Consider the following 14,103-nt stretch of genomic DNA (forward strand, 5'->3'; position numbering starts at 1 on the left):
ATAGCATTTATTAAATAAAAAAAGGTAGTGATTTTATTAAGTGATTTCAGTATCCAGCTCTGTAGGCCTTAGCCTCAGTGATTGCAGCGTCCAGCTCTGTAGGCCTTAGCCTCAGTGATTACAGCTCTTTGTGAAGGCAAGGAGAGGAGCAACACAGTGCTTGCAGGATAGCAGAGCACCGGGTGACCCAGGAGACCAGCTCCCAAAGGTTCACATCTGGCTCTCGTCCAGGGCTCTGCTTATATTCACTTTTTCTGGCGTAGGCCACGCCCCCTTTGCGCAGGCGCAGTTTCCATGTGTTACATAACAGTTTCGCAATCGCTTCTCGTTTGCGCAGGCTCAGTTCTGTGCGTTGCAACAGTTGCAGTCCTCAACCAGGTCCGGCCGTGTTTCGCAATACCTTTGCCTCATGGTGCCCAGGAGTGGGGGGGTTTCCATGTGGCTGTACAGTCCGGGGTCCTTGGCAAGGGACAAACTGCAGGCTTTGGCATGATGTCCTGTTCGGTCGTATACAGCAGGAAGGGTTGCAATGCTGTACGTTCAGACGGGGGTCGGCTCGTGCCGAGCCGGCGCCCGCTGGCATGCTTGGTCGCAGGCTCCCCACGCTGGTTCAGCTTTTAGCATGGGCGGCGGGACTTCCCCGGTGGGGCTGCTTTGTCCGGCAGCGTGGCTAGCTGGAGAAACTCCCCAGGGCGGCGGCTATCTCTGCTTGTCCACCTCCACTGCGCTCCTGCCTTGGCATGGGGTAGCTGGGGCCAGGTGTCGGGGCTGCACAGCCTTCCTTTGGGGGGGGGACTGGCGGGGAGCTTGGCAGGGCTTGCGCTGTGGGTGACCGTGGTACTGGGACTTTTGGGGGTGCTCTGTGGGACTTGGTTTCCAGCGACATGGCTGGCAGGAATATGGAGACAGCCAGGGCTTTCTAGCACGGCTGGCGTGGGAGTCGAGATTGACCGGGGCCGTAGGGGAAAAGAGAAAAACTGGTGGCTTTGAGTTTTGGGTGTTTTGGGAGTGAAACCGGGCATGTATGGCCAGGAAAGGCTTGTACTGGGAAAGATGGAGGGGCTGAGAGGAAGTGGGGGTTTTTCCCGGGTGCTGGCTTAGGAGGGGAACGAGACGAACCGGGGGGGGTTTGCAGGGCACGGGTCTTCCCCGGAGATTCAGTGGGGGGGGTTTTGGAGAAGAAGGGAATTCCTAGGGCTAGAAACGGTAAAAAAAGGCAAGGAGGTATTTTTCTTAGCAGGGTGAAACTGTTTGGGGCTAGAAAAACCTGTAGGGGAAGGAGGGGGGAAGGCACCGGGCTGAGAGGTATCGAAACTGGGGAATCGTTCCTTTTTTCCACAGAGAGTACCTTACATTCCTTGTTAAGCACTGAGCCATTCTCCGATAAGGCATTGCTGAGAAGCTGTCTTTCTGGTTTTTTTACAATCCTCCAAGTTTTCAGGCATATTTAATTTTACATTTAAAACAAAATTAAAAATACTATTTGATTTGGTTTCTAGCAAATTAATTAATTCATCTATTACAAGGGGGGTCCCGATACACAGGAATGGCGTGGAGGGGAGACCCCTGACCGGGAATTAGAGTTCAGGGTGCTCAGGAATGAGGGTTTAGGGAGATTCCAGTGCCCGGGAGTGGCAGCTCAGGAGCTCCCCACTCCAAGGGTCCCACTTACCCTCCGTCGCCTCCCCCGGGGCCCCCAGGAGCCCCAGCAGCCCCAGGACCGCCCCCAGACCCAGCGCTGGGGCCATCGCGCTGCTCCGCTGCGGCCCCGCCCGGCCCTGACCCAGACCAGGCCCCGCCCACAGAGCCGCCCCCGGCCGCGCGATTGGCTCCGCTGTTTCCCGATCGCCAATGGCAGCCCGACCCGCCTGTGACGTCATCGGTCTCCAGGCAGATCCCGGTGGCGCAGGTTGTGAGACGGGAAAGCGAAAGTGTCCGAGGGAGCGCCCGGGGGGGCGGGGACGGGGGAATTCCCGGGAATTCACCTGGATCCCCTTTGGGACCCCTCCTGGGACCCCTCTGGATCCCTCCGGGACACCCTGGGACCCTCCACGGCCACGAATTGCGGGACCCCCGGGCCGGGCTGGGCTGAACTCCCGCGCCCTGCGGTGAAACTCGGCCTTAAACCCGCTGGTTCGGGGGCGGGATCGGGAAAGGGCGGCGGTGCCGGGAAGGGACCGGGACGGAGCGGGACAGGCTGGGATGGACTGGGGTGGACTGGGATAGACTGGGGCACCGTGATACACCGAGACCAGGATCGGGGCCCAACAGGACCAGAACTGGGGCAACAGAGATCATAGTGGGAACAACTGGGACCACATTGAGGATGGCTGGGGTCCTACTGGCATCATACTGGGAGTGACTGGGAGCATTCTGAGAGCAGATGGGACCATGTTGGGGGCACCTGAGCTTGGAAACATCTTTAATATTCTCAATACTTCCCCCTCACAGCTCCCCGAGCTCATTTTAGCTGCCCACAACACACTAAACTCAACCACAACCCCAAAACAAGAACTGGTTCTTACTGGTCCCTTCCTCTGCACTCCCCTGCAGTGGCTCCTTTGCAGCAGCTGAGACGTCACTTGTGGAAACCAAGTGAATTCCTGCTCAGGGTGGGAATTGAGGAGTGGGAAATGCCTGATTTGGGGAATTTTCTTTCCAGGAATATCAAGCACTGTTTTCCCTTTGCCGGGTTTAGGTGATTTCACCCTTCAGAGAACCAGCACTCATTTTCTTTTCCCAGCTCACCCTTGGCTCTGCCATCTCTGTGTGCCCTGGAAAGATTTTGTCTCAAGGACTTGCACAGCTGTGAGGTGTTTTCAGTCCAGGCCCCCTGGGTCACCTCACAAGGTGCTTCAGCCCCACCTGAGCTCACCCCCTGTCTCCCCACCTTGTGCAGGGCAGCTCATGGAGCACCCAGGGCAGGGGATGGTCCCTCTGGACCTGCCTCCTGAGGGGCCTCTGCCACCCCTGAGGGGAACAGAGGGGACAGGGGCACCCTCAGCTCCTCCTGCCATCCCTTGGGGGGCACAGAGGGGACAGGGGCACCCTCAGCTCCTCCTGCCACCCCTGGGGGGGCACAGAGGGGACAGGGGCACCCTCAGCTCCTCCTGCCACCCCTGGGGGGGCACAGAGGGGACAGGGGCACCCTCAGCTCCTCCTGCCATGAGCTGATCTCAGACAACACCCCGAGCTCTCAGGGCCCAAACAGCTCCTCCTCCATTTGCTCCTGGAATGGATGCGAGAGGTCTCCCAGATGATCTGATTCTCATTTGTACACAAACAGCATGGAAAGGTATCCCAGGAAAAGCTGTTGGAGGCCCTTATACCTTTGGATAATTAACTTTATTTCACCCACATAAATTAAAGCAAAAAAGACAAAAGCACAATACACATAAATTCACCCCAGACTGATTCTGATCTGGAATACAGCTCAAAGAATATCTGCAAATAGAAGTGCTCAGATGGGGACTGCTCAAGCTTTAGCTTCTTGAAATAAATTAGGATGCTGGTTGGCCAAAGAAGCCAATGCTGCCTCTGTAGCTTTAAGTGCCTTGTTTACAGATGTGAATTCAGTCAGGCATGCAAGTTGACAAAACAGAGCTGCTGTCCACTTTCCATTATCAGCACGAGGGCACAGTTGCCACGATGTTGAAGGCATGTGCTGCATGAATTTAGTGACCATTCTGTCTGTCCATGCTGGCATCCAGAAATTAAAAGCCCCTACTCCCCAGTTACATGTTAACAACGAATGGAACCCCATCAGTGAATGGAAACGGGGGTGGTCCTGGTTACAAAAAGTGCTGTCAGGCTTGTTCCTAATTGCCTGTGTACTGATGTGTAATTTGTGTGTGCTTCCCTGTGTGCTGACCCCTGTACACCGTCTGTTGAACACTGTGATACACACATTGCACTCTCGAGTAGTGCTGTATCACCCTCGGGCTACCCCTGATCACACGCTGGCATGTAAGGGGGTACTTTTAATTTATCTGATCAATGGAGCATAGAAGGGTGAGAAAGTACTTACACCGTGCTGGGAATCCAGGCAGAGTAACTGTGTAACACTGGATGTTCTCTATTATCAAGGCTCTCTGTTCCTCTCTGACTTGGCTGAGCCTCAGGATAGATACAAATACCCCGGGAACACAATGGTGAGGGTCTTACAGTGGGGTGAGGAAGCTGATGATGGAAGAATAGGTGGGCAGGGGTCGTACGACCACTACCCAACAGGTGACATGCACAGACTGTTGCCACTTATGCAATGAACAGGCGGTGTTTGGCTGCCTCCCAGGCATCACCTTACACTGTGTCCTGGCCCTCTGCAGTATGATGGATGGCTGATAAACAGGGACACAGGAGTGGGGGAGCTGAGCCACACCCACCCTTGCACCCAGCCCGTGTTGGCTCCGCGGGGACGCCGCTGAGCATGGATGGTGTCCCGCTGCTGCCGGGCCTGGCAGTGCTGGTCTGTCTGCTCGAGGGAGCATCGGGGATAGGGAGCAACTGCTGCAGCATCAACTATTTTGTATCCTTTTATTGAGTTTTAAAGGATTTTATCTGTTTATTCTCTTTTGTAGTAAGTATTTTATCCTCTTTATTCTCTTTTGCTAGTTGGTATTTCAATAAATGCTGTTTGTGGTATTTTATGACTGTGATTTTCTTAATTCCAGACATATCTCCAAAATGAACTGATACAAACTCCTGTCTGTTGAAACTCTTCCTAAAGAGGGATAAAGTCCACTTTAGGAATTTTCGACAGAGGCACTAATAAGCTGTACTAGTGAGGGATAGAATGAGCTCTTAGAGCTGCAAGGGCAACAGCTCCAGGTGGGAACACGCAGCTGTTACAGGTGGGAACACGCAGCTGCTCTGAGCTGCAGGAGCTGGGGGAGCTCCCATAGCAGGTTCACAGCCAGCGAGGGGCAGAGCTGGGAGCAGCATCACCTTTTACTCTGCCCATTCCCAAGCAGTTCCCGTGGGACCGTCCCCTGCTCCGCTCGCCCCTGCCCCGTCCGTGATCGGCCCCAGCCCCGTCCCGTTATTGGTGTCTGTGCCCTCATGGTGGTTTGGGGGATTACAGGAGACCCCAAACTAAAACCTGGGACACCTCCACCTCTGGGGTCTCCATCCCTGTCCCCATTCCCATTTCTGGTGTTCACAACCTGTTGCCAGTGGCCCCATTCCCATTTCTGGTGCCCCAATCCCTGTCTCCATTCCCATTCCTGGGGTTCCTATCCCAAGCCTGGTGCCCCATTTCCAGTTCCAGGCATCACCAACTTTCTCCTATTCTTCCCATTCTGCTCCTGGTGTCCCCATCCCTTTCCCCATTGTCTCCTGGTGTTCCAATTCCCAGTTCCTGATGTCCACAACCTGCTTTCAGTGTCCTTATTCCTATCCTTGATGTCCCATCCCAGTCCTGCTATGTCCCTGTTCCAAGACCCTGGTGTCTCCAACCTGCTCCATGTCCCCATCCCTGTCACCACTGTGTCCCTGTTCCCATTCCTGGTATTCCTATCTCATTCCTGGTGTCCCCAGACTGCTTCCCATTTCCCTATCTCCATCCCAGTCCCCCACATCCCTATTCCCGGTCCTGGTGTCCCCATTCCCATTCCTGGTTCCCAAAGAGGAACTGCCAGATGCCAAAGGAGGGAAGAAGGATTTATTGTCAAAGCAGGAGATTTAATTGAAGCATTGAGAAGAATTGTGGTTCTTGGCTTTCAGCCATGAAAAAGCAGGAAGTTGATGCACTGGGAAGAGGCAGGTGGGTGCCAGGGAGGGTGGGAGCAGTGGGAAGAGCTCTGCCAGCAGCTCCTGGCTTTCCTCAGGAAGAGGGAAGGGGCTGGATCCAGCTCCACGGATTGCTCAGGTGGCAATTCCTGCTGGGATGACAGTGGGGGACAGAGTCACCATGTCCCTGTCCCTATCCCACGGGATAGATGCGGCTGTGGAGCCCTTGGAGAGCAGGAGCCCCTCTGGAATCCGTCATCATCTTGCTCCATCCATCCCACCCAAGCCCACTCTGGAATCCCACCTCAATCCCACGCCATCCATCCAGACTGATCTCGCTCCATAATCCATCCCCGATCCCACTCCAGAATTCTTTCTGATCCCACTCTGGAATCCTGCCCTGATCTGGAATCCCATCCCAATCCTGCGCCATCCACTATGCTCTGATTCCCCTCTGGAGTCCCACCTGGGTCCCACTCCATATCTGCAGGGGAGCCTTCGGTTCAAGCATCTGCTCCTGTGGAAAACAGAAGATCCATGAGATTCTGGCCTGGATCACACACCTGGATCCATCCTGGGATCCATCATGGAGAGTATCTGGATCTGGATCCAGACACACTGCTGGTACTCACTGTTGTGTTGTATCCATTCCTCTCCCTCTTCCCTATGGAAATAAAGCGGGATCAGCACCTGTGGCACAGGATCCCTGGAATGCCACAGAGTGGATCCATGTCCGTTCCCCACCCCCATCCCGTGAGTTACCGGATTGGAGCTTCCAGACACCAAATCCCATGAGGCTGATGAAGATGATGGCAGCGATGACGGACAGGGCGACCACCACTGGGGTGGAATTCCAGTTGGATTCTGGCTCTGGGAAGGGTGGGAGTGTCAGGAGCAGCAGAACCCTGATCCCACTTCTCCACATTCCCAAATTCCCTGTTCCCGAATTCCCAGTTCCCACATTCCACATTCCCAGCCTCACCCCAGGCGAAGATCCCGGGCTCCGGCATCCCGGCGTGCTCCACCCGGCACCGGTACTGCTCCCACTCCCCCGGCAGTGCCTCGATCCTGGCCCGGCTGTGGAAGGTGCCGTCGCTGTTGGGAACGACCCCGCCCCACTCCGTCTCCTGATCCCGGATTTCATCCCCCTTCATCCAGCTGATCCCAATGATCCCGGGGTAGAATCCGTACGCGTGGCAGGACAACGTCAGGATCCCGTGTTCCTCTTTGCCGGAGACATGGACATCGGGGGGCTCTGGAATGGGATAATGGTGACATCCAACCATGGAATTCCCATGCAAATTACCACATTCCTAAGTCCTCCATTCTCAAATTCCACATTTTGATGGGAATTCCATCCCCACCTTTGCGCTCCAGCGCCTCCTGCCCGTATCTGATGAATATCTGGAGCCATTCTGGACAGGTGAGCCCCAGGTATTTTATCCACTCCTCCACCTCGATCCATTCGTATTCCCCTTTCCTCTTGGTGACCTGGGCAGCGACGTCGGCAGCCACGAAGTTCTTGGATCCCAGCTCGGAGGAGAGGAAATCCCGCCCGTCGTAGCCGTACCGGTCCGATCCCTGGACAGTCCCATCGGACAGGAGGTCACAGCCAGAAACCCACTGCAGTGTGTGGAGACCTGGGGGGCAAACAGACCCACAGAGACCCATGGAATTGTGTCCCAGACCCAGAGAGCCCCATCCAGAGTGTGATGGAGACCCACAGAGCCTCATCCCAGCCCCTTGGATACCCATGGATTTCCACCTAGCCCCACAGATCACCCCCAGCCCCACAAATGCCCCACAAGTCCCAACCCAGCCCCACAGATCCCATTCCAGACTCACAGATGCCCCCTAGGCCCACAAATCCCAGCCCAGCCCCACAGATCGCTCCTAGCCCCAGAGATCCCAGCCCAGCCCCACAGATTCCTCCCAGCCCCTCAGGTTCCCCCAGGCCCACAGATTCATCCCAGCTTCACAGGTTCCATCCCAGCCCCACAGATACACATCCCAGCCCCAGAGATGCACCCCAGCCCTATAGATCTCCCTTAGCCCCAAAGATTCCCTCTCCAGCCCAGAGATCTCCCATAGCACCATGGATTGCAACCCAACCCCACAGATATATCCCAGCCCCTCAGATGAACCTCAGCCCCATAGATCCCATCTCAGACCCACAGATCCTCCCCAGCCCCTAAGATCCCCCTCCAGCCCACACATCTCTCATAGCACAACAGATCCCATTCCAGCCCCAAAAATGTCCGTCAGCCCCACAAATCTCATCCCAGTCCCACAGATCCTCATGAGACCCACAGATCCCCCCCAGGCCCACAGATCCCATTCCAGCCCCACAGATCCCATCCCAGCCCCACAGATCCCATCCCAGACCCAAAGATCCTCCTCCAGCCCAGAGATCTCTTCTAGCACTATGGATCACATCTCAGCCCCACAGATCCCAGCCCAGCCCCATGGAACTCTCCAATTCCCAGCTGTCCCCACTTACCCCTGCTATGGTTGTACCGGACCCGCAGTGTCTCCAGGCTGTCGGCAGCCCAGTGCTGGTGCACCTCAGCGATCTTGGTCTGTCCATCCCAAAATCCCGGCTCAAATCCCTTCTCCATCCACGGCGTCTGTGGCTCCATCTGGCCCCGCTCGCTGTCATAGCGCATAAAGGGGATCCCATCCAGGAATCCCACGGACAAGTGCTGGGGGACCCCCGGGCTGGGCTCTGACACCGTCACGTGCTGGAACCGCAGGGAGTGGAGAACTGGGGGGACACAGAGATTTGGGGGAACTGGGGGGTCAAGGGTAAAGGAAAAGGAGAGCTGACAGAGGCAGGAAGGGGCTTTGGGGATCCCAGGGCAGTTGGTGCAGGGAGTGTCGGTGCCGGGGTAGGGGGTGCAAGGGGGTCCCACTGCACAGGACTGGGGGCTCAGGGGAGTCCCAGAGTCAAGGAAAACGAGGGTACAGGGATTCGGAGAGGTGGGACAGCGAGTCCAAGAGGTTCCTGTGTCCAGGAAAGGGGGATCCAGGGGCCCTCAGGGTCAGGCAAAGGGGGTCACAGGGTGGGGAGACCCGGAATGGCTGAGAAAGGGAGTGCAGAGGGTATTGGTGCAGGATAAGGGGCTGTAGGGGGGTCCCAGTGTATGGGAATGGAAGTTCAGGGGGGTCTTACTGGTACACAGGGGGGTGTAGGAGGGTGCCTGTGCCCAGGAAAGGGGGTACAGGGGGGTCCCAGTGCTCAGTAAGGATGTGCAGGGGGTCCCAGTCCCCCAAAAAAAGGGTTATGGGGGTCTGGGTGCTGAATGAGACATGCAGGGGAGTCCCCATGCTCAGGAATGGGGGTTCAGGGGGTCCCAGGGTCAAGGAAAAGGGGGGATGGGAGAGGTGGGATGGCTGGAAAAGGGCCACAGGATGATACTGGTGCAGGATAATGGGGGGTCAGAGGGATCCTGGTGCTGAACAAGATGGGATCCAAGGGGATCCAAGGATAAAGGAATGGTGAGTGCAGGGACTGGGAGAGGTGGAATGGGAAGTCCAGGGGGTCTCTGTTCCCAGGAAAATGGGGGTCCAGGGGTCCCCAATGTCGAGAAAACAGAGGTCACAAGAAAGGAAGACCTGGGATGGCTGGGAATGGGGGTCCTGGAGGTATTTGGTGTAGATGAAAGGAGGGACTTTGGGCTGGGAAAGGCTGGAGTGCGGATCAGGGGGGCTTAGGATCAAGGAAAAGGAGGGTCTGGAAGAGGTGGGATGGACAGGAAAGTGGGTGCAGGGGGGTATTGGTACAGGATAACTGGGTATATGGGGGTCCTGGTGCCAGATGAGGGGGCTGCAGAGAGTCCTCATGCCCAGGAATGGGGGTGAAGGGGGGTCCCAGTGCCCAGAAATTGTGGCCAAGGGGGTTCCAGTGCCTGGGACCCTCTGCGGAAAGAGCAGAAAGTGGAGAACTGGGAGGAGTCTGAGACTGGCAGGTTTGGGAGGTCCAAGGGTCAAGGAAGTGGAACTGGGAGAGCCAGGAGAGTCAGGAAAGGTCCAAGGTTCAAGGAAAAGGCAGGGATGGGACTGGGAGAGACAGGGGGTCCAGGGGGTCCATGTGCCCAGGAAAGGGCAGTCCAGGGGTCCCCAGTGTTGAGGAAAGTGGGGTCTGAGGGCTGGGAAGGGCAGGAATAGGGATTCAGGGCCTCCCAGGGTCAAGGAAAAGGGAGGATCACGGAGAGGCAGGATGGCTGGAAAAGGGATTGCAGGGGGGTATTTGTTCAGAGTAAAGGGGTTCAGGGGGGTCCTGGAGCCGGGGATGGGATGCAGGGGGGTCCCCGTATATGGAAATGGGGGTTCAGGTGGTCCCAGTGAGGAATAAGGTGGTTCAGGGTGTCCCAATACCCAGGAATAGGGATCCAAGGGCTCCCACTGCCAGTTAAGGGGGTGCAGGGTGGTCCCAGTGCCCAGGAATGGGGGCTCAAGGGGTTTCCCGTGGGCAGAAATGGGGTATCAGGGGGCCTCCCTTTGAGAATAGGGTTTGGGGGAGAAGGTTCAAGGGGGTCCCCCTGTCCAGGAATTGCGGTTCAGGAGGTTTCCCGTGCCCAGGAATGGACGTTCAAGGGTCCCAGTGCGGATAAGGGGGTTTAGAGGGGTCCTGGAGCCGCGGGAGGGGCTGCGGAGGGGGGAGGAGGGGGTGGTGGTGTCCCAGTGCCCGGGAATGGGGGTTTAGGGGGGTCCCAGTGCCCGGGAATGGCAGTTCAGGAGCTCCCCACTCCGAGGGTCCCACTTACCCTCCGTCGCCCCCCCGGGGCCCCCAGGAGCCCCAGCAGCCCCAGGAGCGCCCCCACACCCAGCGCTGGGGCCATCGCGCTGCTCCGCTGCGGCCACGCCCGGCCCGGACCCGGACCAGGCCCCGCCTACAGAGCCGCCTCCGGCCGCCCGATTGGCTGTACTGTTTCTCGATGGCCAATGGCAGCCCGATCCGCCTGTGACGTCATCGGTCTCTGGGCAGATCCCGGTGGCGCAGGTTGTGAGACGGGAAAGCGAAAGTATCCGAGGGAGCGTGGAGGGGGGGGGGGGCGGGGACGGGGGAATTCCCGGGAATTCCCCTGGATCCCCTTTGGGACCCCTCCTGGGACCCCTCTGGATTCCCCCGGGACACGCTGGGACCCTCCACGGCCACGAATTGCGGGACCCCCGGGCCGGGCTGGGCTGAACTCCCGCGCCCTGCGGTGAAACTCGGCCTTAAACCCGCTGGTTCGGGGGCGGGATCGGGAAAGGGCGGCGGTGCCGTGAAGGGACCGGGACGGAGCGGGACAGGCTGGGATGGACTGGGATAAACCAGGGTGGAAATGCTCAAGGGGCGGCTCCGGGCACATCGCCAGGGATGGAAATGCTCCAGCGGCGGCTCCGGGCACATCGACAGGGTGGGAATGCTCAAGGGGCGGCTCCGGGCACATCGCCAGGGCTGTTTCCCGCAAACCGCGGGGGTTTCGGAGAGGGAGGCGGGTTCGTTACAAAGTGCGGCCGGGGGGCGGGCACTCGGCTCGGCTCGGCTCGGCCGCGGCCCCCGCGCAGGTGAGACCCGAAGTGTTCGCCCCCCGTGTCCCCTCCCCAGGCCCGCGGAGGGAGCGGCTGCCCGAGGGCTCCTCCTTCCCTCTCGCTCGGAGCCGGGGCCGCAGTAGCGCTGGCCCGTCCCGGTTCCGCTCGACCCAACAGGTTTGGCCGCCCCGTCCCCGGGAGTCTTCCCGGCCGGTGGGACCGGGCTTGGAGCCCCCTGGGCTGGTGGGAGGTGTCCCCGGCGGGGCACGGGTGGGGCGGGGTGGGCTTTATGGTCCCTCCCAACCCAAGCCATGCTGGGACTGAAACACAGACGCGGTCTGGGATGGACCGGGATGGGGGTGTGGGATGGACCGGGATGGGGGTGTGGGATGGACCGGGATGGGGGTGTGGGATGGACCGGGGCTGTGGGGACTGGGCTGGACTAGGATGAAGCAAATTGGGATTTGAGTTTAGTTTTCTCTTCCCATGATTGCTGTGCCATATCCAGAGAGAATTTGTGAGGGGGAAGGAGGATGTGGCACTAGGGGAGCAATAATAGGCAGATTTCTCCTCCACATCCTGCTCCATCTCCCCTGGGCCTTCCCCTCCAGCCCAGCCCAGCCTGTGGGTCCCACATTGGGGTCCCAGTGACCCCCCAGGTGTCTCCTTGCAGGGACACCTCAGGTAAGGGCTGAATTCCTCTTTTATTTTCTCACAAAAAGTCGACATTCCTGTTGACTGTTTGGATTCCCTCTCTTTTGGTCATTGGAGAAAAGCCCCTTTGAATAATTCCCACGTGCACTTGTGCCCTAAAGTGCAGCGTGGGGCAGCAGGAATTTGGGGCTGAGGACAGTAAAAAAACGCTGCATCAGTTAAACCTTATTTAAAATCAAGTGCTGAGGTGGGAAAAATTATCCATTTGGTTCCTACTTTGCAGACACAGGTAGATGGTTCTTACCTGGACAATATTTACCTGTGGAGGAACTGCTGGGTAAGGACTGGTAATAATTGGAATTTGTTGATGTCAGGGTTTATACATAGTTTTAATTAATGTGGAAACTCTTTGCAGCTCCCAGTGACCCACCAGCAGCATCCACATTCTGTGCCAGTGGATTCTTGTCCTCTTTCTCTGTTTATGTTCTTATAAATATTCTACAAACTGTTCTCATGGGGTCAGTTTTGCTTTGCTGAACTTGTTAATTTTTAACTTTGTCTTGGGGGTCGAGCATGGCCAGGGAAAGTGTTGTGAGATTGCTTGCAAAAAGTGAATTTCTGAGCAATCCAAACTGCTTTAGCTCCGTGAGAATCACGCTGATACTTCAGCCTGCAAGGACACACACCTGCTGTTTGTCCGGTAGGCGACGGTCACTCCTTGCAAGTGTTTTCATGAGAACGTCTCAACTGCCTTCCTGATCTCCGGACATGGACCTCAAAACATCGGGATGAGATAATGCAAACACTGGGCTTGTGAGAGATGGGCTTTTAACCAATTAGAAGTTCTAGGGTGTTGGGGTGAGACTCTTTTAGCCAATAAGATGTACCTCTAACCCTGTATAAACCGTGTGCTGTGTGAAATAAAAGGTCTTCACTATAAACTTCATAAGCTTGTTGGTGAAGTCCTTTCTCTCCATGAAAGTTTGTTTACTTTGGGTGTGACAGATTTGGACATTTGTTGTTCCTCCCCCTCCCATCCCACTGCCCCACAAACAGCCCTGAGCCACCTGTGAGGGACAGGACCTGCTGTCCCAGGGCCTGGGGCTCAGGCCTTGGCCTTTGTGCTTCCTCCAACCAGCCCAGGGTTTTCTCAGCATTGCAGGTGCCTGCACAGAGCCTTTGTCTCCCTGCAATCAGGGCCTCCAAGGATCTGCTCTAAGGAGTCCCTGGGGAGGCTTTGTCAGTGTCTGCCCTCAGTGGGGCCCATTGATGCTTCAAGGGACTTGGAGTTTGGCTTCTGACTTCTTGAGCAGTATTTCAAATTTTATCTTACTACTTGAGGATCATGGACTCATCTCCAAATACACAGTGGGGCTAATTAAAACACAGAAAAAACAGTTTATTTCTATTTCTTAAATTGTTTTGAAGTCTTGAAGACTTGTACTAATTGGAGTTGTTTTGTAGTTTTCCTAAGGAGGAAATTTCAAAGTGGACTTCACAAAAACATATTTTTTTTAGTGAAAAGGAATGATTTACACAGAGACATGGGATGGAAGAGGATCAGGGTACAAAGGATTTGGATACAAAAGGGACCAAAAGAAATTAGTAGTACTTAATCACTGACCAACTGAAGAGTTATCAAGTAATTCAATAGCATTGATTAGCAATGCTAACAGTGACTCAGTTATAGATTCACAACAACAACATTCACACCACACTCAATTCACACACACACAGGCAGAGATGTTTGGACACAGCAATATCTGTGTGTGTAAAGGTGCCCATCCACAATTCTCCTGCTTGTCAGTGAAACACTCCCATCCCATCCCTTTGTGTTTCCCAAGAGACAAGGGGGGCACCTGGAGGGGTGTGTTTGTTGAGGGGGGATCAGAATTGTCCTGGGCATCAGCGACGCTCTTTGGAGTGTTGCAAACTTGAGGGTTCTTGAGCTCCGAGAGGCTCCCACAGGTGCCCACTGAGAGGGAGGTGCTGGGGAGCTCCAGGGGCCTCCCTCAGGACCTCTGTTTGTGGGGTCACAGGGTGACTGGCTTTAGTTCTCTGCTGAATTTCCATCCTCATGTCAGTAATTGCTGGAGTTTCCAAAATGTTTGGGAATTGTTCCACTTGTGCTACATACAATTCATGTAGGGAATGTTCCAAGGCTTTCAGAGAGTGGGTGATTGTCCTGTGATCCCCACCTGTTAC

General features: G+C 56.1%; 3 protein-coding genes across 3 annotated transcripts in view; 1 reads left to right on the forward strand and 2 right to left on the reverse strand.

Moving 5' to 3' along the window:
• Positions 1-14,103, reverse strand: part of LOC139673811 (zinc finger protein 850-like) — a 685,564-nt gene that overhangs the window by 149,714 nt on the left and 521,747 nt on the right. The gene's annotated exons all lie outside the window — the stretch shown is intronic.
• Positions 1-14,103, forward strand: part of LOC139674242 (olfactory receptor 14J1-like) — a 232,700-nt gene that overhangs the window by 52,647 nt on the left and 165,950 nt on the right. The window lies entirely within an intron of this gene.
• Positions 5,646-14,103, reverse strand: part of LOC139673824 (class I histocompatibility antigen, F10 alpha chain-like) — a 209,648-nt gene continuing 201,190 nt past the window's right edge. Inside the window, exons 5-8 of the mRNA XM_071559644.1 lie at positions 6,490-6,597; positions 6,360-6,391; positions 6,194-6,244; positions 5,646-5,876 (exon numbers count right to left, since the gene is read on the reverse strand). Coding sequence (XP_071415745.1) covers positions 5,718-5,876; positions 6,194-6,244; positions 6,360-6,391; positions 6,490-6,597 — 350 coding nt within the window. The 3' untranslated portion in view covers positions 5,646-5,717. The remainder of the gene's footprint in view (positions 5,877-6,193; positions 6,245-6,359; positions 6,392-6,489; positions 6,598-14,103) is intronic.

This window comes from Pithys albifrons, chromosome 7, assembly GCF_047495875.1.
Source record: "Pithys albifrons albifrons isolate INPA30051 chromosome 7, PitAlb_v1, whole genome shotgun sequence".
NCBI lineage: Eukaryota > Metazoa > Chordata > Aves > Passeriformes > Thamnophilidae > Pithys > Pithys albifrons.